This window comes from Oncorhynchus gorbuscha, linkage group LG04, assembly GCF_021184085.1.
Source record: "Oncorhynchus gorbuscha isolate QuinsamMale2020 ecotype Even-year linkage group LG04, OgorEven_v1.0, whole genome shotgun sequence".
Classification (NCBI taxonomy): domain Eukaryota; kingdom Metazoa; phylum Chordata; class Actinopteri; order Salmoniformes; family Salmonidae; genus Oncorhynchus; species Oncorhynchus gorbuscha.
In genome coordinates this window covers 66,180,589-66,205,932 of record NC_060176.1, presented here as the reverse complement: position 1 = coordinate 66,205,932, position 25,344 = coordinate 66,180,589, and the positions used below count along the sequence as shown (strand labels likewise).

At 43.3% G+C, this 25,344-nt stretch overlaps 2 protein-coding genes across 5 annotated transcripts; both read left to right on the top strand.

Moving 5' to 3' along the window:
• Window positions 1-21,015, top strand: LOC124034527 (calphotin-like). 4 transcript variants are annotated; one of them, XM_046347839.1, is made up of 13 exons: window positions 3-197; window positions 2,882-3,697; window positions 7,535-7,582; window positions 11,301-11,345; window positions 12,135-12,359; window positions 12,553-12,594; window positions 13,672-13,770; window positions 13,895-13,981; window positions 17,807-17,911; window positions 18,007-18,099; window positions 19,536-19,688; window positions 19,987-20,059; window positions 20,154-21,015. In XM_046347839.1, exons 1-12 carry the CDS (start codon window positions 153-155, stop codon window positions 20,047-20,049), a joined length of 1,821 nt encoding a protein of 606 aa, XP_046203795.1. In that variant the 5' UTR covers window positions 3-152; the 3' UTR covers window positions 20,050-20,059; window positions 20,154-21,015. The 4 variants fall into 4 exon arrangements, with proteins under 4 accessions (XP_046203798.1, XP_046203795.1, XP_046203796.1 ...); XM_046347840.1 differs by having other exon boundaries at window positions 4-197; window positions 18,007-18,045; XM_046347842.1 differs by lacking the exon at window positions 12,135-12,359 and having other exon boundaries at window positions 1-197.
• Window positions 15,528-17,796, top strand: LOC124034528. The gene is made up of 2 exons (XM_046347843.1): window positions 15,528-16,711; window positions 16,748-17,796. The coding sequence occupies exons 1-2, from the start codon at window positions 15,596-15,598 to the stop codon at window positions 16,814-16,816; spliced, it is 1,185 nt and encodes a 394-aa protein (XP_046203799.1). The 5' UTR covers window positions 15,528-15,595; the 3' UTR covers window positions 16,817-17,796.
• Window positions 21,016-25,344: the final 4,329 nt, after the last annotated feature.

The window sequence follows — 25,344 nt, the reverse complement described above, 5'->3', positions numbered from 1 at the left end:
AACATCCACATTGTTCCGTCCATCAGTAACATCTGGTTATCAAACCGGGTCAATTCTCCTGTTTTTCGGCACATTTTTTATTCTCCTCCATCCCCGGGGAGGACAGAAATCAAAGTTTATAGTTCTTTCTTGCGTGAACTCAAAACCCGAACATGCCCAGCAAGAGGAAGAAGAACAAGCGCCGCATGCGAAGGGTGGTAAGTGCGGACCACCTGGGCTCGTTCATTTTCTCAGTGTTGTAGCTAATGAGGCCAGTGGTTCCCAAATAGGGGTACTAGGACCTGGGGGTACTTGGCCTATCAAGGGGGGGGGGGGTAATTGAGAAGACTCATGAGACTTTAGGCCAACTGTTAAAATGCACATGAGGAGTACTTCATGGGTACTCTGGGCAAACTTCAGTTGGTGGTACAGTAATCGAAATAGGTTGGGAACCACTGAATTAGGCTTTGATCACCTGCGATGTTTGGAATTAATTTGCGCTCCATGTTTTATATATATATAATATAATATATATGCCATTTAGCAGACGCTTTTATCCAAAGCGACTTACAGTCATGTGTGCATACATTCTACGTATGGGTGGGTTTTCATCCACTCAGGTAATTGAAGGCCATTGAACATTTCATCCATTAAAAATATGCAATTTCAATGGATGAAATGTTCAATGCACTTCGATTACTTTGTGTGTGTGTATGGAATGGATGAAGGATCGGTACCATGGATGAACAAACCTCCTTGTACGCTAACTAAATTGTTTTTCAAACCTAAATGACTTCAGTCATGCATTTTTAAGCCGAGTGGATGCATGTGAAGAAACCACTGCCAATATGTCCGTCATACATGCCTAACATCATTTCCAATCCATCCCTTCCAATCCATTGGATGTGGCTCGCCGTTCCTCTCTTTGCTGGCTTTCCATTCCCCTCTATGCGGCGCGGTAACACAGCGCGCTGTTGGCAATGTTTGATAAGGGCCGTGCATAAAGTTTGATCTCGCTGGGTATGCTTCTCGGCCAAGTAGGTTATCTATAAATTGTTATAAACAATCAGTGACGTGGTCATGCTGGTTAGTAGATTTTGTCAATTGAATGAACGGTTTATCATAAGCACGCAACATCGGCGCAAATTGCGCTCATATGCAGTGGTTGCGCTCAAAGTTTGTGGTTGCAATTGCTTGGTTCGTCATTGGGCATAAACTGTCAGCTATTCATTGAATTGTCGTGAGCGGAGTTATAGCATTTAACTATTAGTAAAACATCTTAATTGTATATTCAAAGGTGGAATGGCAATAATTTACTATTTTACACAAGCACATATCTTGCAAGATGCTTTGCACACTCTGGACCTGGTGCTTGGGTGGAGGGCGGCAGAGCCTTTCCTTCATAAAGGGGTGGGGGGTGGGGGGGGGGGGGGGGGTGTTGAAGGGAGGGCCAGAGAAGTTAAATGTGTTTTCCATCTTAGAACATGTGCCTCTCCATTTATTCCAAGATCACCTTATGCAACAAAGGGACACATTTCTCCAATGTTACCATCTAGCAATGTCTATTCTTCTATTAACATCAATTAATTACAATGTATAATGTATATTCTACCAATTATATAATAATGTATATTCTACCAATTATTTAGATGTTATCCAAGGCTCTATCATAGGTCTGCTGTAAGTCAGTTAATATTGTACATGCACTACACTTAAGATTCCTTGCAAATACTTCTCAGTATGGTGAGATTGGAGTTCTCATAAGCACCCCCACCCCCCCTAACTCAAACCAAGGCTGTATTTGGTAATGGATTTGATGCATGCCATGGGCCTGTACAATCTTTGAAACCTGTCACAGAAGCCCAGATAAAAACATATCCCAAATCCTTATCACCTTTGCATGCCCAAGATATCTATGGAGGTGCACATATATATAACTTCCATGCACACTGTAATCTGTATCATGTTATGTAATTATGTATTTGTATCATGTTATGTAATTAAATGTATTGTTGTTGATGTGTATTTATGTGAATGATTTGATAGTAAAATTAAAATGTGAAACTTCAATAAAGATCTTTTTAAACAAAAACAAGACAGCAGGGGACTCTCTTGCTGATTGCAATGCAATCAGTTCTGCTTCAGTGCTTTTCTTAACTTGTGCTTTTTACATGTGCTCCCCTGCCCCTTCAAACAAGTCTCTCTAGTTTCTTTCCAAAGGATGACGATGTCTGGTAAATGGTTTTAAGACTACTCCTATTGATTGGCTCAACCCTAAATCGTACCAGTGTGAAGGGGCGGGAGGTGTTGTTTTGACTGACAGACCAAAAGGCAGAGCTGTTTTTTTATGTACACTCACTGAGTTTATGCGCTTGGCGTCTCTGTAAACTCTGCTGGCTGGCCGGGCCTCTCTCGCAGCTAACGAGGCATAGGGTGTGATTATAACATGATTATAATAAGATTGATGTGATTAGTTCAGTCTGCCCTGCGGGGCCCCATCCCTAGCCCTGCTGACTCGCAGGTTTCGGTCCCGCCTGACTTGACGTGTCAGAATCACTCGGAGTCAGACAATTTAGCACCATTATCTAACCCGTTTTGCCCCCCCCCACCCTCTCCGCCGCATTGATTGGCACCATAGCCCAAAGGTTAAGTCCTCTGTCCTCTCTGGGAAAACATGTTGGTACTAGTTTGGTATTCCTGGTATTTCATCGACTAGAATAGACCCTCTCCCCTTAACTCCAAACTAGACAAGTAATTCAATAACAAACAGCCCTCTGGCTGGATTACCTTCAGCAACCTCTCCTCATATTTTTTTCTCAATCTCTCACTGTTTAATCAAAGTAGAGGGATTCATAGTAAAGTTCATCAGACACACTTCTCTCTCTGTCTTTGTGTTGAGCAGCAGGCCCAGAGGAGAGTCCTTGAGGAGCAGCATTCTACTGGCGCAGGCAAAGGAACCCCAGGAGTGGCTGCCGTGGCACCCCCCCTTGAAATATTAAATTGTCCCCCCCTTCTCTCACCTCCTCCAGTAGTAAAGGTACCAGTCATAAAGCCCCCTGAAATATCCAATTGTCACCCCCTTATTCCCCCCACTATAGTAGTAAAGGTCCCATTCGTACAGCCACCGGCCCCAGTCAAAGTACCTGAGGCTGTGGTGACGGTGGTAGAGCCTGAAGTGGTAGCAGCTGAGATTGAAGTTGAGACCCCAGTCGAAGCTCCAGTGGAGGTTGAAGTCGAGACCCCAGAAGAAGTTCCGGAAGAAGTCCCAGTCGAGGCACCAGAAGAAGTCCCAGTCGAGGCCCCAGAAGAAGTCCCAGTCGAGGCCCCAGAAGAAGTCCCAGTCGAGGCCCCAGAAGAAGTCCCAGTCGAGGCCCCAGAAGAAGTCCCAGTCGAGACCCCAGAAGAAGTCCCAGTCGAGACCCCAGAAGAAGTCCCAGTCGAGGCCCCAGAAGAAGTCCCAGTCGAGGCCCCAGAAGAAGTCCCAGTCGAGGCCCCAGAAGAAGTCCCAGTCGAGGCCCCAGAAGAAGTCCCAGTCGAGGCCCCAGAAGAAGTCCCAGTCGAGGCCCCAGAAGAAGTCCCAGTCGAGGCCCCAGAAGAAGTCCCAGTCGAGGCCCCAGTCGTAGAAGCAGAAGCTTCTGTTGAGCCCCCTACAGAAGAAACTGCAGCAGGGCAGGAAGTTGAAGAAAGCATAATTCCAGAAACTGAGCCAGTAACTGAGGTAAGGACCCGCTCTTCCATTTTGAATTTGTTTGGGAATGGGGAAGATATGGGTTCAGGTGGTTTCGGACATGTTGGGCATGGACAGATTTTTTTACATTTCTTTTCACAAGTGACATAGTTTCTGTACTTAACATTAAACCAGCACCCAACACTTGAGTAAAGTTCTATCTTTGCTGTGCAAAATGGTTCCCTGGTAGCTTTGCTGTGCAAAATGGATCCCTGGTTGCTTTGCTGTGCAAAATGGTTCCCTGGTTGCTTTGCTGTGCAAAATGGTTGCCTTGGTTGCTTTCCATGGAGATGAGATGAAGTAGATTCAGCGTGGTGTGGAAATTAGATGGGGGGGGGGGGGCAGTAGGAGAACAGTATGTTCTATTTAACAGAGGCTGTACATGTCCAGGAGTGTGGGCAGGGCCCCTGTTGCAGTCACTATACATTAACCTTGTCTACTGTAATTTGTCTTGGATGGATTTGTCTGTTCTAAAACTGATTTCACTTGTGTTTTCCAGAAAATTTATGGTAACTTAATAACATGAGATTACTCTAAAGCTGTTTTAAGGTTTTCTAATGAGCCAGGTCAGCTAACACTTTCTCCTACACATGACTGGCGTTAGTTCAGTTGCAATATTTTCCAAAGTTCCTCCGATGCTGTAGCTATGACGTGTGTGCTGACATGTGCTCTCACATGTATGTGAGTGTGTAGCGAGGGATAAGGGGGTGGTTATATATGATGTTGGACTCACGGTCAGCCGATAGAGCTCCACAGTAAAGTACCAGCCCCTCACTCCCCTTGTAGGCTCTGAGGGCCCAGCCGGTGTTCAGCCCTTGGATCCCCGCCCACCTGGCCCTCTTTTCCTCAGCCCTATGCTGCTGCGCTCACCGTAGACATGCCAGAAACGCCACACACACACACACACACACACACACACACACACACACACACACACACACACACACACACACACACACACACACACACACACACACACACACACACACACACACACACACACACACACACACACACACACACACACACACACACATTAAAAATATATATATATATTTCACCTTTACACACACACACAGACACACACTTTCATAAAAGTACTTTGGACTCACGCACACACATAGTGGGTGTGTTATACACACTCGGTATCAGGATAGTTTTATTTAGTTGGTAAGATTTGCACATTCTTGTACTCTAAACATAGGAGCACTGAGACACTGCACTTGCCCAAATCCATAAACCGTTGGTGCTGGTAGAGAAAGGCTTGACAGTTGGTGGCTCTGGTCAGTCAGTTGGTTGCGGTTTCGTCACGATGGGGCTCATATTCAGCTGGCTGAGGGGGCCAAGGCCCCTAGACTCCACACCCCTACTGGACGTCACCGTAGAGACACAGGTGAGAGCCCCCCCCCCCTCTGATGGTGGTTGTGGTAATTTATCCTGGATGGGGAGGACGGGGCATCTGAGGCCAAACATTTTGTACCAGGCAGCTTTCTCTCTTGGCTCTTCCTCTTTCCTGCTCTTCCCCTCTTGTGTGCCCACTTATGGGGCCCCTATAGAGGTGCACTTTCTCTCTGGCACCTGTTGTCACCTAGTGCCCCTGCATGATGTCCCCCACCTAGCTAGTGCCTGCCTTCCTGGGCTGACTGAAACTAGGCATTTGCTATGAAAGGTGACCATTTTTTTTATCCACTTCACCCATCTCTCTCTCTCCCACATGTGGAAGCATTTACCATATAGGAAGCTTCTCCAGAATATAACACGAGGCTAGCTCTCCTATATGTGCTGAATAATTTCTCTATTTTGTTCTCCAAAAGTTCCCCTCCATTGGAATTGGAGTGCCATTTAGCTCTGTCAGGATTTCTGTAGTAAATGTCATTGTTCATTTTTTACATTGTGGGTATATTGTTCCCTAGCTTCTACAGCAAAAACAGGAACTTGGCTGCTAGGAAGGAGGAGGAGGAATGGGGTGTGTACTAGGAACATTATGTCCATAATGTGCTCTGAAGGGGTTAAATTGTGGTCTGTCTGATAGAAAGGGCTGTACTCGGATCAGTTTTGTACATTTTGGCAAGACAGAGCTGCGATCAGACCAGTTTGGTACACAGTGTTCCACAACAGCAAGGGATGGTAGTAGCGGCTGTGGCTATGTGAATATAGGCTGCCAGTGGAAGGCCTGTAGCCCACAGTCTCTCCCTCCCTCTACACAGCTCTACCCGAGTTATATATTTACTTACCTGGAGCTATAGACTACGTGCTTGTTCAGTATAGTTATGGTCCCTTCAACGGATCACTTTTAGACCCCTTGTCTTAGTAACATAACGTGCTAGAAAAATGCTGATTACTTTTTCTGTTAAAGGTCCCCAAAGCACACACATCCCTGGGATGCTCCTCTTTTCAGTTCGCTGCAGCTAGCGACTGGAACGAGCTGCAACGAACACTCAAACTGGACAGTTTTAGCTCAATCTCTTCATTCAAAGACTCAATCATGGACACTCTTACTGACAGTTGTGGCTGCTTTGCGTGATGTATTGTTGTCTCTACCTTCTTGCCCTTTGTGTTGTTGTCTGTTCCCAATAATGTTTTTATCATGTTTTGTGTTGCTATCATGTTGTTGTCATGTTGTGCTGCTACCATGCTGTGTTGTCATGTGTTTCTGCCATGCTATGTTGTTATCTTAGGTCACTCTTTATGTAGTGTTGTCTCGTCGTAATGTGTGTTTTGTCCTATATTTATATATATATTAATATTACTCTATATATATTTTTTAATCCCAGCCCGTCCCAGCAGTAGGCCTTTTGGTAGGGCCCGTCATTGTAAATAAGAATTTGTTGTTAAGTGACTTGCCTAGTTAAATAAAGATTAAATAAAATAAAAACATAACTGCCCATTTGAACAGAGGTGTTCTATCTGCAGTTTGTATAATTTCGGTGTTTGACCATGTTCTGAGGTTTCGTCAATGTGGAGGTCGTGTGATTAGTGTGATCTATCTCCCTCCAATAGGGTACCCGTTTTAGACAGGCTTTTTTCTGGCCTGGTTCGTGTCATTTGTAAAGTAGCATATAGACTTTATGTAGGATGGTATGCTCCAGTCCCAGAAATGGTAAATTATTTACAATCTCTGCACAAATGATGTGCTGTAGACAGTGTCAGTATTGGTCAACACACCTGATAGCACAGTGTGAGTTCAGTACCAAGTGTGCATGCTGTGAATTACGCACCGAGGTGGAGAGATGGACCATGTGGCACAGAAGACAAAGGCTTGGCGGAGGGGAGGGGGTGAGGGCAAATATGGTTTCCTCGTAACCTCCATCTTGAGCTATCAATAGATATTTGTTCTTTTTTTCTCTGCCTGCCATGGAGAGAGGGACATAGGAGGGGGCGTGGCAGATCTCTGGCATTATGTAATTGGCTCTAATGTCACTTTGTGTTCCATACCCCCCCACACACAGACTCCTATGTAGTCGACACACAGCCAGCACTGAGGGAGGTGTGTGTGCAGTGTACTCCTAGTGTATTTTCTAAGGAAAGGTTTATGATCTCTGAAAGAATATTTAGCAAAACCTTGCATTTTTTACACATGGGTGAAAAACATAACAATTGGGAACCATCGACCCACCCACCACTGTTCTAAAATACAATTCCATCATGTAGTTGTATTAATGATTTAATACAGAATTTAAATATGAATTGCTTAATACTAACTTGATGTTCCAAACCGGATGACTTCTACTCTGCCACTCCAATATCAGTTTAACTTTATATCCATTTGACTATAGCAGTCAGCGAAATGTATATTCATAACGACTCCTTTCTCTCTACTTCTTCCAGGCCATACCCATTCCTGAGGCCCCTGTGTCAGCTCTTGCTGAATTTAAGGTAACCCCCCCCCTGACCCCCCCCCCTCCAATCAACTCACTGAACTCTGTTCCTCAACTCGCTGAACCAGTCATGGAGCCCCCCGGGCACCCCGAAATTCTCCCACAAGTCATCTGCTGTTGCTCAAACATGGCTCTGGTTGAGCAGCAGGGTCTGAACAAAGAACAAGCTTGTCTACAGAGAGGTGTTCCCACATGCAGCTAACAAAAATACATGGAAATGTCTGCTCTATCCAAAATTACAACCAGCTTATTGCAGCATTACCGCAAAAATGGAAGAGGCAAGTAAGGAACTTGTCTGTTAGCCCTGTATTAAAGACCAACATTGGATAAAGAAAATTGTTATAAAAAAAAATAAGTATACCAGTTTTATGTAAGGACCAAAAAATGTACAGATGTGACATACAGATCGCAAAATAGTTGGGAAGAGATTTTCGATGTACCGATTCCATCACACTTGGTTTATGAACTGATACACAAAACGACGCCGGATGCAAAATGTTAATTATTATACCAAATTCTTGCAACCAATAGAATGTTAATATAATAATAATAATATATGCCATTTAGCAGACGCTTTTATCCAAAGCGACTTACAGTCATGTGTGCATACATTCTACGTATGGGTGGTCCCGGGGATCGAACCCACTACCCTGGCGTTACAAGCGCCATGCTCTACCAACTGAGCTACAGAAGGACCACGCTTTGCAGATTTTTCTGCGAAGACACAGAATCAATAGATACTTTTGATTTGGTACGGTCCATATGTAACTTGTTTTTTGGTTGCAGGTTCAGGAATGGCTGAAGAACTGCAACATTTACCTGGAGTTAATTCTGCAAATAGCACCGCTAGGTGATCTGCAAAGTAATAGTCAATCGATCAATAATAAAATAATACTCATAGCAAAAGGGTTTATCTTTAATTGACAATCTCTAAACTACAGTATGAGAATAGAAAGGTTCATAACTTTTGTGAAACATCACAGCACAGTTGAAAAATTCAGAAAGTATTTAGGCCGCTTCACTTTTTCCACATTTACATCAGTTTTCAGACCCTTTACTCAGTACTTTGTTGATGCACCTTTGGCAGCGATTACAGCCTCGACTCTTCTTGGGTATAAGATTGACAACTTATATTTGGGGAGTTTCTCCCATTCTTCTCTGCAGATCCTCCCAAGCTCTGTCAGGTTGGATGGGGTGCGTCGCTACACAGCTATTTTCAGGTCGCTCCAGAGATTTTCAATCAGGTTCAAGTCCGGGCTCTGGCTGGGCCACTCAAGAACATTCAGAGACTTGTCCTGAAGCCACTCCTGCGTGGTCTTGGATGTGTATTTAGGGTTGTTGTCCTGCTGGAAGATGAATCTCTTTGCCCCAGTCTGAAGTCCTGAGCACTCTGGAGCAGGTTTTCACCAAGGATCTCTCTGTACTTTGCTTTGTTCATCTTTACTACTCACCCAGTCCCTGCTGCTGAAAAACATCCCTACAGCATGCTGCCACCACAGGGATGGTGCCATGTTTCCTCCAGACGTGATGCTTGGCATTCAGGACAAAGAGTTCAATCTTCGTTTCATCAGACTAGAGAATCTTGTTTCTCATAGTCTGAGAGTCTTTAGTTGCCTTCTGGCAAACTCAAGGTGGGCTGTCATGTACCTTTTACTGAGGAGTGGCTTCCGTCTGCCCACACTATCATAAAGGCCTGATTGGTGGAGTGCTGCAGAGATGGTTGTCCTTCTGGAAGGTTCTCTGATCAAATCAAATCAAAAAATCAAATCAAAATCAAATAAAATAGAAACCCAGCCTAAAACCCCAAACAGCAAGCAATGCAGGTGTAGAAGCACGGTGGCTAGGAAAAACTCCCTAGAAAGGCCAAAACCTAGGAAGAAACCTAGAGAGGAACCAGGCTATGTGGGGTGGCCAGGTGCCGGGTGGAGATTATAACAGAACATGACCAAGATGTTCAAATGTTCATAAATTACCAGCATGGTCGAATAATAATAAGGCAGAACAGTTGAAACTGGAGCAGCAGCACAGTCAGGTGGAAGTTGAAACTGGAGCAGCAGCATGGCCAGGTGGACTGGGGACAGCAAGGAGTCATCATGTCAGGTAGTCCTGGGGCATGGTCCTAGGGCTCAGGTCCTCCGAGAGAGAGAAAGAAAGAATGAGAGAATTAGAGAACGCACACTTAGATTCACACAGGACACCGAATAGGACAGGGGAAGTACTCCAGATATAACAAACTGACCCTAGCCCCCTGACACAAACTACTGCAGCATAAATACTACTGATCTCCACAGAGGAACTCTGGAGCTCTGTCAGAGGGACCATCGGGTTCTTGGTCACCTACCTGACCAAGGCTCTTCTCCCACGATTGCTCAGTTTGTCCGGGCGGCCAGCTCTAGGAAGAGTCTTGGTGATTCCAGACTTCTTCCATTTAAGAATGATGGAGGCCACTGTGTTTTTGGAGACCTTCAATTCTGCAGACATTTTTTGGTACCTTTCCCCATATCTGTGCCTCGACACAATCCTGTCTCGGAGCTCTACAGACATTTCCTTCAACCTCATGGCTTGGTTTTTGCTCTGACATGCACTGTCAACTGTGGGACCTTATATAGACAGGTGTGTGCCTTTCCAAATCATGTTCAGTCAATTGAATTAACCACAGGTGGACTCCAATCAAGTTGTAGAAACATCTCAAGGATGATCAATGGAAACAGGATGCACCTGAGCTCATTTTTTTGTCTCATATCAAAGGTTCTGAATACTTTAGCAAACATTTCAAAACCTGTTTTTGGTAAGTCATTATGGGGCATTGTGTGTAGATTGATGAGGAAAATGCTTTATTTTATTTTAGAATAAGGCAGTTACAAAATGTGGAGAAAGGGTCTGAATACTTTCCAAATGCACTGTATTTCAGTAACACTACTAAGAATGCAAGATGCCAAAGCGAGGAACCCCCAATAAAGAACTGTCCAGTCCACACTGGAACATAGTTGTACTTTGGGGTCATGAGAGGAAATGTTTTAATTCCATTAAATGTAATTGAATCTCCCAGAAGTGTTACTGACCTCAGCTCTTCCTTCCTATTTTGTTTTATTACAGATATCACACGCACACACAGCAATGCTGATGAGTACCTTGACAATGAAGACTGACTGATTTAATATATTTTAGAATAAAGATGTAACGTAAAATGTGGAAAAAGTCAAGGGGTCTGAATACTTTCCGAATGCACTGTATATGGCAAATACAAAATGTAAACTGGATGGTGTTCAGAGATAGATGGGAGGGGTTGAGGGTAGCTGAAGCATGAGACTAAAAACAAACAAAAATAACTAATGTATAATATACTGTCTGTAAAATGTATATAGTATGTAAAGCTGGAAGTAGAATCCATTAGCTTAGTCCAATTAGAGGAGGGGTGGTAGGGTTAGGGGAAAATAATAAAGTACAAATATATATGTGGGGGATTGTAAATTAGGCAGACAATTGCATTGACAGAAGCCACAATATATTTGCATTATTAAAGCGGATCCACCCCCTAAAATACCATTAAAAAATATATATAATTTTTAAAAAGGTGTTCCTACTAGTATGACACCTTCCTCCCACCTTTTCACTACCAGTGAAACAACTACCTCTTCTTCTGCATTAAGTTGGACCATTAACAGTACTCTTTATTTTATAAATATGTACACTAACTCCTTGTTGTCCCTGTTCAGGTTCAGGTCGCAAACTCCGTAGCCATTACCACAGAGATCGCACAGGTAAAATATTACCTTTGTCGCTAGTCTGTCACTGTGCAATATGAAAATAATATAGTGCATGCCATTTTAGTCCAAGTGATACTGGGCCCGGTTTCCCAAAACCATCGTTATTAATGTTGCACTTGAAAACGTTAGTAATTTAACGCCTGCCTCAGACCACTCGTAGAACAGCTAAGTGCATCGTAGGGTGCTTCCCCCCCTCCCATGTCACTTTACACAGAAGATCTCCACTAAACATACAATCACAGGGTTTATCCATCTCTGTTGAGTTCTATTTAGCTACTTCTAGACTACTGTCTTTAATTTCTCAATATATTTAATGTGTTGCCTAATGTGCGCAATGATGAAATAATGGATTTTATTGGGTAAGCTTTAGAATTATTCACCAAAATATTTACACCCGTAGGTGGTAATATTGTTCTAGGGGGTGATCAGTCATCTGTAGTGTGAAATAATTATAATGTTATGGTAAGATTTGAATAGAGAAAGCTGATCTGAGAGCAGCGCTCTCTTTTGTTCCTATCAGTATTGACACATGCTCCAACGATGCACTTAGCGACCGCTCTCTCTGAGGGGTGTTTTGGGAAACGCATCTTTAGCCATTATAAGAAAAATGCATCGTTCAAACACTCGCAAGACTAAGTTCCATCGCTATCGGGAAACCGGGCTCAGGTGCAAGGTAGAATCTGCAGTGAATCTAAGGTGTTTCAGTAGTAGCCTACTGTGTGTATATCAGCCATACTGCCCTTGCATGGTGTGGCGTTTGACGGTGTTCCACTGCATGTTTAGACTCATGATGAGCCGTGGCTCGAGGCTGAAGTGGAGGCTGAAATAGTTGACGAGGTCCAAGCGAAAGTAGAGGCAGTAGTAGAGGAAGAACCAGAGCCAGATCCCATGGTCAAGGCCGAAGCTGCCCCAGTTGTAGAAGCTGAACTTGAACTGTCGGGAATCAAAGACGGAGACCGTCCTATCGTCAAAGCTGAAGCCATTCCTGAAGATATTGATGTAGAAGAGGTGCTACATCTCTCTGCCTCTGTTAAACTCAACTCAAGCCCTTTGTGTTCTGTTACGTGATGTTGTCTTGTGTGAATGTGCATGTAGTGTGTGGTTTGCTCTTTTCCTTCCCTTTTCTCTTCAACAGCATTCAGAAAGCATCTGATCATTTTTTTTCTTTTAATATTTTTCTTGTAATTTCTCCTCTTTTCAGCACGAGACTGTTATGACAGAGGCACCTGAAGAGGTTCCAGTGGTAAGCTAATTTCTCACTACATTGAACAAAAATATAAACGCAACATGCAACCATTTCAAAGAATTTACTGAGCTACAGTTCATAATTCATCAGGCCCTAATCTATGGATTTCACATGACTGGGGATACAGATATGCATCTGTTGGTCACAGATAAATTGGAAAAAAGGTAGGATCATGGATCAGAACCAGTATCAGTATCTGGTGTGACCACAATTTGCCTCATGCAGCACGACACAACTCCTTCACATAGAGTTGCTCAGGCTGTTGATTGTGGCCTGTGGAATGTTGCTGGATATTGGCGGGAACTGGAACACGCTGTTGTACACGTCGATCCAGTTCATCCCACATGCTCAATGGGTGACTTGTCTGGTAAGTTTTGCAGGCCATGGAAGAACTGAGCCGTTTTCAGCTTCCAGGAATTGTGTACAGATCTGTCCAGTACAGTTGAAACTGGGATTCATCTGTGAAGAGCACGCTTTTCCAGCATGCCAGTGGCCATCGAATGTGAGCATTAACCGAAAGGTTGCAAGATCGAATCCCCGAGCTGACAAGGTAAAAATCTGTCTTTCTGCCCCTGAACAAGGCAGTTAACCCACTGTGCCTAGGCTGTCATTGAAAATAAGAATTTGTTCTTAACTGACTTGCCTAGTTAAATAAAGGTAAAAAAATTAAATGGAACATAATACAAAACAAGAAGCACAGACAGGAAACAGAAACAATGACACCTGCGGAAGGAACCAAAGGGAGTGACATATATAGGGCAGGTAATCAAGGAAGTGAGGGAGTCCAGGCGAGTGATGGTGACAGGTGTGTGCCATAATGAGCAGCCTGTTGACCTAGAGGCCGGAGAGGGAGCGCATGGGACATATTATCTAGATGAATTTTCAAAGCTTTTGTATCAGTTCAACGCAGGCTGGGCTTTTGAGCTAGTGATCGTTCCTATTAGGAAGGATCGCTGGAGCACTTCACACTTCTGTTTGCTTCATACAAACAGGACCCAGGAAGCAATGGTAGATTGTCACCTAATTTTTGCTTTGGTGTTAAACTGACACGTGCCCCAACCTCTCACCTCCCAGGAGACAGAAATGATCCCAGAAAAGCTGTGGAAGCCCGTGGAAGCACCGATTGAAGAAGCCCCCGTAGCCGAGGTCGCTCCAGCAGAGCTCCTCATAGAGGTAAGGCTGACCAAGATATGGCATTCTCAGTCCTTTCACTTTTCTAAGTAAGAAAGTTGAAATGGAAATTAAGTTGGAATTTGTATATCTGAACATTGGGCTCATAACTGTCTATTCTCTCCAGGCCTCAGTAGACCCTGTCATCAACACAATGGCTGACTTTGCCATCACAGAATCTGTTCCCGTTGTGGAAGCAGCCATGGCTGAACAGGTGAAACTCACGCTCCAATCATACCCACTCTTGACACATACACACAATGACCACATTTAGGTGTGCACATTATTCCAGATAGTAGCACATACAGTGCCTTGCATATGTATTCATCCCCCTTGGAGTTTTTCTTATTTTGTTGCATTACAAACTGTAATTTTTGTTGGATTTCATGTAATGGACATATACAAAATAGTCCAAATTGGTGAAGTGAAATGAAAAAAATTACTTGTTTCAAAAAATGTGATAAAAAACTTAGAAAAGCGATGCGTGCATTTGTATTCACCCCCTTTGCTAAGAAGCCCCTAAATAAGATCTGGTGCAACCAATTGCCTTCAGAAATTACATAATTAGTTAAATAATGTCCACATGTGTGCAATCTAAGTGTCACATGATCTCAGTATATATACACACACACACCTGTTCTGAAGGGCCCCAGAGTCTGCAACACCACTAAGAAAGGGGCATCACCAGGCAAGCGCCACCATGAAGACCAAGGAGCTCTCCAAACAGGTCAGGGACAAAGTTGTGGAGAAGTACAGATCAGGATTGGGTTATAAAAAAATATCCCAAACGTTGAACGTCCCACAGAGCACCATTAAATCCATTATTAAAAAATGGAAAGAATATGGCACCACAACAAACCTGCCAAGAGAGGGCCCCCGACCAAAACTCACAGACCAGGCAAGGAGGGCATTAATCAGAGAGGAAACAAAGAGACCAAAGATAACCCTGAAGGAGCTGCAAAGCTCCACAGCGGAGATTGGAGTATCTGTCCATAAGACTATTTTAAGCTGTACACTCTACAAAGCTGAGCTTTATGGAAGAATGGCCAGAAAAAATCCATTGCTTAAAGTTAGAAATAAGCAAACAATGTTTGGTGTTCGTCAAAAGGGATTTGGGAGACTCCCCAAACATATGGAAGAAGGTACTCTGGTCAGATGAGACTAAAATTGAGCTTTTTGGCCATCTAGGAAAACGTGATGTCTGGCACAAAACCAAAATCATCACCCCCAGAATACCATCCCCACAGTGAAGCATGGTGGTGGAAGCATCATGCTGTGGGGATGTTTTTCCATCGGCAGGGACTGGGAAACTGGTCAGAATTGAAGGAATGATGGATGACGCTAAAAACAGGGAAGTTCTTGAGGGAAACCTGTTTGTCTTCTAGAGATTTAAGTTGGGACGGAGGTTCATCTTCTAGCAGGACAATGACCCAAAGCATATTGCTAAAGCATCACTTGCGTGGTGTAAGGGGAAACATTTAAATGTCTTGGAATGGCCTAGTCAAAGCCCAGACCTCAATCCAATTGAGAATATGTGGTATGACTTAAAGATTGCTGTACACCAGCGGAACCCATCCAACTTGAAGGAGCTGGAGCAGTTTTGCCTTGAAGAATGGCCAACAATTCCAGTGGCTAGATGTGCCAAGCTAATAGAGACCTACCCCAAGAGACTTGCAGCTGTAATTGCTGCATAAGGTGGCTCTACAAAGTATTGACTTTGGGGGGATGAATAGTTATGCACGCTCAAGTTCTGTTTTTTTTTGTCTTCTTGTTTCACAAAATAAAATATTTTGCATCTTCAAATTGGTAGGCATGTTGTGTAAATCAAATGATACACCCCCCTAAAAAATCTATTTTAATTCCAGGTTGTAAGGGAACAAAATATGAAGAACGCCAAAGGGGGGTGAATACAGCAAGCCACTGTATCCCGCTTAAGGTCTTGTTCAGGATAAGCCACTGTATCCCGCTTAAGGTCTTGTTCAGGATAAGCCACTGTATCCTGCTTAAGGTCTTGTTCAGGATAAGCCACTGTATCCCGCTTAAGGTCTTGTTCAGGATAAGCCACTGTATCCCGCTTAAGGTCTTGTTCAGGATAAGCCACTGTATCCCGCTTAAGGTCTTTTTCAGGATAAGCCACTGTATCCCGCTTAAGGTCTTGTTCAGGATAAGCCACTGTATCCCTCTTAAGGTCTTGTTCAGGATAAGCCACTGTATCACACTTAAGGTCTTGTTCAGGATAAGCCACTGTATCCTGCTAAAGGTCTTGTTCAGGATAAGCCACTGTATCCCGCTTAAGGTCTTGTTCAGGATAAGCCACTGTATCCCGCTTAAGGTCTTGTTCAGGATAAGCCACTGTATCCCGCTTAAGGTCTTGTTCAGGATAAGCCACTGTATCCCGCTTAAGGTCTTGTTCAGGATAAGCCACTGTATCCCGCTTAAGGTCTTGTTCAGGATAAGCCACTGTATCCCGCTTAAGGTCTTGTTCAGGATAAGCCACTGTATCCCGCTTAAGGTCTTGTTCAGGATAAGCCACTGTATCCCGCTTAAGGTCTTGTTCAGGATAAGCCACTGTATCCCGCTTAAGGTCTTGTTCAGGATAAGCCACTGTATCCCGCTTAAGTTCTTGTTCAGGATAAGCCACTGTATCACGCTTAAGGTCTTGTTCAGGATAAGCCACTGTATCACGCTTAAGGTCTTGTTCAGGATAAGCCACTGTATCCCGCTTAAGGTCTTGTTCAGGATAAGCCACTGTATCCCGCTTAAGGTCTTGTTCAGGATAAGCCACTGTATCCCGCTTAAGGTCTTGTTCAGGATAAGCCACTGTATCCCGCTTAAGTTCTTGTTCAGGATAAGCCACTGTATCCCGCTTAAGGTCTTGTTCAGGATAAGCCACTGTATCCCGCTTAAGGTCTTGTTCAGGATAAGCCACTGTATCCCGCTTAAGGTCTTGTTCAGGATAAGCCACTGTATCCCGCTTAAGGTCTTGTTCAGGATAAGCTGTTTACATGCACCTTTGATATCCCGCTCACGAATATCCCGGTTTCTATGAATAAACTGAATATTCCTCATTTTAAATTCATATGGGTTAAATGGAATAGTAACTGAAATCTGGACACTGACAGTAGGTCTATAACCTCACATGTAGAGTAATATAATTTTAACTCCTGCAGAATTAAGCATTTCTTACAGTAAAATTGAAACTTATTTTTTTTGTGCATGTAATGTGATTTCTTTCAGCATCGCTTAAGAAAACAAGTTACACGTGCATTTGCATTATCTTTGACACTTATGCAAGCAGACAGTATTTCAACCACAAAATATGCACCCAAGACGAACTGAAGTCTTATCAGAAACGTGTTTAATCATTTTCTCAGCTACCTAAACAAAATAGACAACTTTACTGGTGTCAACTACTGTAGATTACTAGTGCATTCATTCTGGTGAACACTACTTTAGTCTTCTGAGCAACACGTTATGACAAGAAGAGAAGCTGCATGTATCTAACTATAGTTGACAAATGGCCTACCAAAGTTTGGAAATTATAGGCAGAAAAGTATCCAAATTAGGGGTGAAAGTAGCATAAGCCAGTAGGCTATACTGTTGTATCAGCAAAATACATGGTTATGGAGGATCGAGCAACACAGCTATAACATACTCTTTTTAAATGATTTGTTTGACAATCAGATGAAAACATCACAAAATCCATATGTGAAACAGTCCCTGCGGAGACGGTGGAAAACAGTAAAAGGGATAAGACGTTTACATGCCACAGTATCCTGTCAGAAAGAAACATATCCCAGGCTTCTTCTCGGGGTTTCGCATAACCGGGATACAAGCTTTTTCCTGTTATTGTAAACGGGATATGATGTTTATATGCGTAAACTAAAAAACAGAATAATTGAGTATCAAGAATAATAAGAGGATATTGGTGTGCATGCAGATGTGGTCACATGTTGTTTTGGCACACCTTTAATCATACAGTATGACCACCTGCTGATGTCCCCTTCCTCAAGTCCGACTGCATGTCATCTCTGTTCAGGTGTCCGCAGTCTCAACGGATTCACTTGACGCCCTATCGGAGTTGCTGAACGACATCACTCTAGTCACTGAGCCCGCCCCTGTCACAGCTGATAAAGTCATTGACGTGAGTCTCCTACATTTCTCTATGCAGAGATGCTTTCGTAGAGCAGACGTGACACACAAAACACTCCTGTAACCCTGTTGTCTGATTGGTCTCAGGAGCCAGAGTGTGAGGAGAAAGAGGTGACAGAGTTGAGGGTGAGAGACAATGCACTTCCACCCAATTACCGGCCCTGCTCGGAGGACCTGCTGGTTAGAGTTGAATCATAATAACCTAAACTTCTCATCCACTCACTAATTTTGAATTCAACCAACTCTTTACTCAATCACCTTGCTATATAATAACCTTAACATAATCAAACACTTGGGTGAAAGCTATGCTCTCATAACTTCTCATTTTAAATGCTCTCGCACATTTTGAAATGTGGCATTCCAGGGGGTTCTTCCTCTCTCATGGGTTTCTCTCTGCCATCTGTGGATCGATCCTCCCTCGCCTCTCTCCTTGTGGTCTTCCTTTTTACATTCTGTTCATTCCCTTTGTTGTGGGCTGCTCCAGCTTGTTTCATTGCATTGGGCATGCTAAGTACTGTAGTGGGACTACTGGTTTATTTTTTACTACTCTGGTATTGATTAATTAGGATCCCCACTAGCGACAGCTAGTCTTACTGGGGTCCGACAACGAGAAATACATTTGACAAAAAAATACTTTACAATTGTTACACACGCCTCTTGGGAGGGAACGCAACACCCTGCAACACTCAACTCCATGGAGTGAGAGAGGTATGGGATTGCAGGTAAGGATGACAAAGGCAGAGAATTACACCATTAACAGGGAATTTATTCCTTCACACGGTAATTCTGGGTCAAAAGGTCTGGACTGAACCAAAGCAAAGAAAGTAAAAGTTAGAGCCCCCTCTCCTACCCACAACTTATCTATTTTTAACGCCATCTGGCATGCTAACCAAAATACAGGGGGTTATCCGCCCAGGTCTTACCTAGTGTGCATAGACAGTACATACTACGAGTATATGTATGCCCACAGGCCTCTTGCCTAAGCACTCCCAAGGTGCCTTCCCCTTCCCCCTTGGGAACAAATTAAACAGATTAATACAAACAATTACAATAGTCAAAACAGTCCTTTTGACATAAACATACCTCCACAGAACCGGCTACAAAATACTTCACAAAAAGTGTCTGAGCAACAACCACACAGAATATCAAAGACTCTCTCCCTGAGCAACAAACAATACTGAGGCATACCCAGAAGCTCTTTCTTCCTAACAAAGGAACTCTGGGTTTTAAGCTGCAGAAGGAGTCTAATTGAAGACAGCTGTATCCTTTGACGAGAGGGCGGGGTCAGAGCTCCAATTATCGATGGGACCAACCAATCAGCTGCTTAGGACTTCAGGAAGCTATTTCCTGAAATACACACATGGACACATACAAACCCACAACAACACAGAAACTGGGGAACGTAACACAATTTACATACATTTAAAAACATGTAATGGGTGTGCATCTATCAGTTACACGTCAGTACATATACACAAAGCCAGCGTTCACATGGGGTAAGAAGCATTGTTGGGAAAGAGCTTGCAAGAAAGGCACTTCACTGTACTTGTGCACGTGACAACTTGAAACTTAGTGGTGCGCTCAACAACATTGACTGTCTGCGTTTCCTTTCACAGGCTAAAGAGGAAATTGGAGCCCAGATGGAAATCGAGGCTAAAAAGGATGCCATAGATGAGAAGACGGTCCTTGACGTCATCTCTGGAGATTTATCTGCCCCCCACCCTGTTATCTCAGAACTGCAGTGTCACACGCAGCTCGCCGCCCCCAAGGTAGGAACCTATAGTGTATTGAACTCTCCCAACCAATTGTTTTAATAAAAAAAAAAAAAATTAACCTTTATTTAACCAGGCAAGTCAGTTAAGAACATATTCTTATTTTCAATGACGGCCTGGGAACAGTGGGTTAACTGCCTGTTCAGGGGCAGAACGACAGATTTGTACCTTGTCAGCTCGGGGGTTTGAACTCGCAACCTTCCGGTTACTAGTCCAACGCTCTAACCACTAGGCATCAGTCTTTAAGTATTTCAAATCAACCACCCTCTGTTCTAAACTCTTCTTGTTCTTTTAGGATATCCCAACAGAGGCAGTGCTGAATGGACAGATGGCAGCTGAGGTGGCCATTGAGGGATAGATCTCTATGGGTGACGACTTGTTTAATCTCCTTAAACACTGCGTTTGAATGCATAAGGTCTGGATTGGTATTAACATTCTGTTATTGTTCCTGTCTCACCACAGATTTCCTCAGTCAGTATGAAGGACTAAAGAGAGCCTGACAGTGAGCCGACCAGCGAACTTTACTTTTCATTTTTTAGGGCTTAAAGGAACCGCTGGGAAATTTGACAGACATCCAACACTCAGTGCCTTTCTTGTTTGGGTTCTTACAAAAAAATATTAAACAAGTTTAAAATGCAATATGAAGGTGGGGGAATAAGACTTTTTTGTTGTTGATCAGAATGTGACAATTTGGAATAAACAAATGATTGCTTTCATAGATTTCTGTATCGCATTGCATATATTGTGGATTTGCCTCAATTTTAAATGGCATGCATTGTGTATGAATACTGTAGAATTAATGAATGTGGCAATGGCTTGTCTTCACGTTTGTATGGATAAGGGATTAATTCCTTGTACACGTTTCCTGTTTTAACCTGGTTTGATTCCTTTTTGTGAAGGGACAGTATGGCAGTTTGTACAGTACCATAGCTACCCCCTCTTCTCTCTATCCCCATTGTGGTTATTTTGTTTTTTTCAGGGACTGTATGATGACAGCTCCACCCTCTTTACTGTGTAGTGTCAGTGTGTCTACAGTCCCAAGTCTGTCCTGGGCAATGTGAAATGGTGTGTAGTTTTAGGTCCTCTGACCAGATGCTCTTAACATTTAATTACCTATGCTGCCAATTTAAAATAGAGTACGGGGGCCTGTAGATCCTGTTTTTAGTGTTTCTTTTCTTTTTCTGTTTTGTATAGACCATATGATGTGGTACGACCGCTGTTTGTGTTCAGTTACGTGCTCTGGAAGAGACCATGGAGTTGTCATGTAATTGAGGAGCTGGGTTGGATTTCATTCAGCTTTTTGAATAAAGATGTTACTCACCAAGTTCTTGATTCAGTTGTTGGCCTGTGTTCTACACTCCTTAGTAACAATGATTTAGTTTGTTTTAACACATTCAGCTTGAGTTCCACATTAGCATAACATTTGAAACTATAAATACTTTCAGGCAGCTGATGCAAGCGCATTTTGTGGGATGGAATACAGTTGTTATTAGCTTACGACCCTTTATCAATATTTAATTGTACCACAATCTAGAAATGTTGCGATCGCACAGTTGGAGAGTGTTAACATTGCATGGCAAAGCATAACATACGGGTATGTGAGCTTGTTACTTTACCAAAGTGAGACATAATTACTACCAGGATTTCTGTCTGAAACCTGTTCAGGAAAAACTCCAGGATCTAGTCCTTTGCTTCTTGGATGTTCAAGTAGAAGACTGGAAGCATTTGACTTGTTGGGTGATTTATGTATTTATTTGGAGGATCTCCCCAGATCCATAGATGTCTGCTACTTCGACTGTTTACACAGGCAGCCTAATTCTGATCTTTTGACCAATTACTGGCAAAAGACATGATCTGATTGGTCAAAAGTCAAATTAGTGGAAAAATATCAGAATTGGGTTGCCTGTGTTAATGCAGCCTTAAAAGGATACTTTGGGGGTTTGGCAATGAATTGCTTTATTTACTTCTCTCTCTCATGGTCAGATTCTGCATGTGAAGTTACAAACGTGTGAGAATTTCTCTTCTGGGTAACTGAGATTAAGTTCCCCAGAGCCAGATGAACTCATTGATTTTTGTATCTCTGTAACTAGCGTTAGCGCAATGACTAGAGGTCTTTGGTAACAGTTAGCATGCTATTACCATAGACTTGCGTTAACGCTAGTAAGGTTGGCTTCATGGCATTTATTACTATGGTCATTAAACACATGCTCCAGAACTTTGGCAACTAGTATATATTTTTAAACCTCCCATTTTGGGCTGGATGTGTCAATATTTAGTTCATACATGCATAATCTATGAGCAGAATTACTGTTTAACCTCAATTAGCCACGAAATCCCTAGTTTGAAAGCGACTGTTTTATGGAACTGTGCAGCGCCATTTTCCCTAAAATTTTCCCATGTGGGCCAGCCCCATAGCAATTCGAGTTCCAACCAATGTGCATCAGCCCCTTGCCATTTGAGTGAAAGCTACTAGAAAGATGCGAACACACAGCAGAGTGCGACAGAGAGCAATGACGTGGTGCACACATCTGCACATATGTGACGTAGTACACAATTTTATGAGACCACTTTCGGCTCGTGAGCTCTATATTCAGAACTACTGGCTAAAAACTATACAAAAGTGAAATCAAATCAGCGATCCAGTAAAAAATATCATGTATAAATAGTAACACAAGAAGAATAAAATACACAAGAATGAAGCTACAGTATATACAGGGAGTACCAATGCCAGATCAATGCCCTGGGGTACGAGGTAGACGTGTACACAAAGGCAGGGTAAAGTGACTAGGCATCAGAATAGATAATAACAATAACAATAATGAACAGAGTAGCAGCAGCGTGTGTGTGTGTGTGTGTGTGTGTGTGTGTGTGTGTGTGTGTGTGTGTGTGTGTGTGTGTGTGTGTGTGTGTGTGTGTGTGTGTGTGTGTGTGTGTGTGTGTGTGTGTGTGTGCGCGCGCGCTTATCTAATGTATGTGAATGTGTGTGGGTTTTGTGAGTGTCAGTGTAGTGTGCATATAGTGTATATACAGTGCATTTGGAAAGTATTCAGACCTCTTGACTTTTTCCACATTTTGTTACATTACAGCCTTATTCTAAAAGGGTTTAAGTAGTTTTTCTCCCTCATCAATACCCCATAATGAAAAAGCAAAAATCGGTTAGATATTTTTGCAAATGTGTATAATACACTGCTCAAAAACATAAAGGGAACACTTAAACAACACAATGTAACTCCAAGTCAATCACACTTCTGTGAAATCAGACTGTCCACTTAGGAAGCAACACTGATTGACAATAAATTTCACATGCTGTTGTGCAAATGGAATAGACAACAGGTGTAAATTATAGGCAATTAGCAAGACACCCCCAATAAAGGAGTGGTTCTGCAGGTGGTGACCACAGACCACTTCTCAGTTCCTATGCTTCCTGGCTGATGTTTTGGTCACTTCTGAATGCTGGTGGTGCTTTCACTCTAGTGGTAGCATGAGACAGAGTCTACAACCCACACAAGTGGCTCAGGAAGTGCAGCTCATCCAGGATGGGACATCAATGCGAACTGTGGAAAAAAGGCTTGCCGTGTCTGTCAGCGTAGTGTCCAGAGCATGGAGGCGCTACCAGGAGACAGGCCAGTACATCAGGAGACGTGGAGGAGGCCATAGGAGGGCAACAACTCAGCAGCAGGACCGCTACCTCCGCCTTTGTGCAAGGAGGAGCAGGAGGAGCACTGCCAGAGCCCTGCAAAATGACCTCCAGCAGGCCACAAATGTGCATGTGTCTGCCCAAACGATCAGAAACAGACTCCATGAGGGTGGTATGAGGGCCTGAGGTCCACAGGTGGGGGTTGTGCTTACAGCCCAACACCGTGCAGGACGTTTGGCATTTGCCAGAGAACATCAAGATTGGCAAATTCGCCACTGGCACCCTGTGCTCTTCACAGATGAAAGCAGGTTCACACTGAGCACATGTGACAGACGTGACAGAGTCTGTAGACGCCGTGGAGAACGTTCTGCTGCCTGGAGGCCACACACACTACTGAGCCTCATTTTGACTTGTTTTAAGGACATAACATCAAAGTTGGATCAGCCTGTAGTGTGGTTTTCCACTTTAATTTTGAGTGTGACTCCAAATCCAGACCTCCATGGGTTGATAAATTTGATTTCCATTAATAATTTTTGTGTGATTTTGTTGTCAGCACATTCAGCTATGTAAAGAAAAAAGTATTTAAGAAGAATATTTCATTCATTCAGATCTAGGATGTGTTATTTTAGTGTTCACTTCATTTTTTTGAGCAGTGTATATACTGTATATATATATATGTATATATATATATATATATATAAAACTGAAATATCACATTTACATAAGTATACAGACCCGTCACTCAGTACTTTGTTTTAGCATCTTTGGCAGCAATTACAGCCTCAAGTCATCTTGGGTATGACGCTACAAGCTTGGTAAACCTATATTTGGGGAGTTTCTTCCATTCTACTCTACAGATCCTCTCAAGCTCTGTCAGGTTGAATGGGGAGCGTCATTGTTCAGCAATTTCCAGGTCTCTCCAGAGATGTTCTACCAGGTTCAAGGCCAGGCTCTGGTTGGGCCACTCAAGAACATTCAGAGACTTGTCCCGAAGCCACTCATGCACTGTCTTGGGTGTGTGCTTAGGGTTGTTTTCCTGTTGGAAGTTGAACCTTCTCCCCAGACTGAGGTCCTGTTCTCTCTAGAGCAGGTTTTCATCAAGGATCTCTGTGTATTTTGCTCCGTTCATCTTTCCCTCGATCCTGACTAGACTCCCAGTCCCTGCCGCTGAAAATCATTCCCACATCATCATGCTGCCACCACCACATTTCACTGTAGGGATGGTGCCAAGTTTCCTCCAGACGTGACGCTTGGCATTCAGGCCAAATAATTCTGTCTTGGTTTCATGTGACCAGATAATCTTGTTTCTCATGGTCAGAGTCATTTAGGTGCCTTTTGGTAAACTTCAAGCGGGCTGTCATGTGCCTTTTACTGAGGAGTGGCTTCTGTATGGCCACTCTACCATAAAGGCCTGATTGGTGGTTGCTGCAGAGATGGTTGTCCTTCTGGAAGGTTCTCCCACCTCCCTAGGAACTCTGGAGTGCTGTCAGAGTGACCATCGGGTTCTTGGTCACCTCCCTGACCAAGGCACTTCTCCCCCGATTGCTCAGTTTGGCGGCCAGCTCTAAGAAGGGTATTGGTGGTTCCAAACTTTTTCCATTTAAGAATGACGGAGGCCACTGTGTTCTTGGGAACCTTCAACGCTGCAGAAATGTTTTGGTACCCATCCCCAGATCTGTACCTCGACACAATCCTGTCTCGGAGCTCCATGAACAATTCCTTTGATCTCATGCTTTGGTTTTTGCTCTGCCATGCACTGTCCTTATATAGACATGCGTTTGCTTTTCCAAATCATGTCCAATCAATTCAATTAACCACAGGTGGACTCCAATCAAGTTGTAGAAACATCTAAAGGATGATCAATGGAAACAGGATGCACCTGAGCTTAATTTTGAGTGTCATAGCAAAGGGTCTGAATACTTATGTATTTTTGTTTTTAATTTTTTATACATTTGCTAATGTTTCTAAAGACTTGTTTTCGATTTGTCATTATGGGGTATTGTGTGTTGATTGACA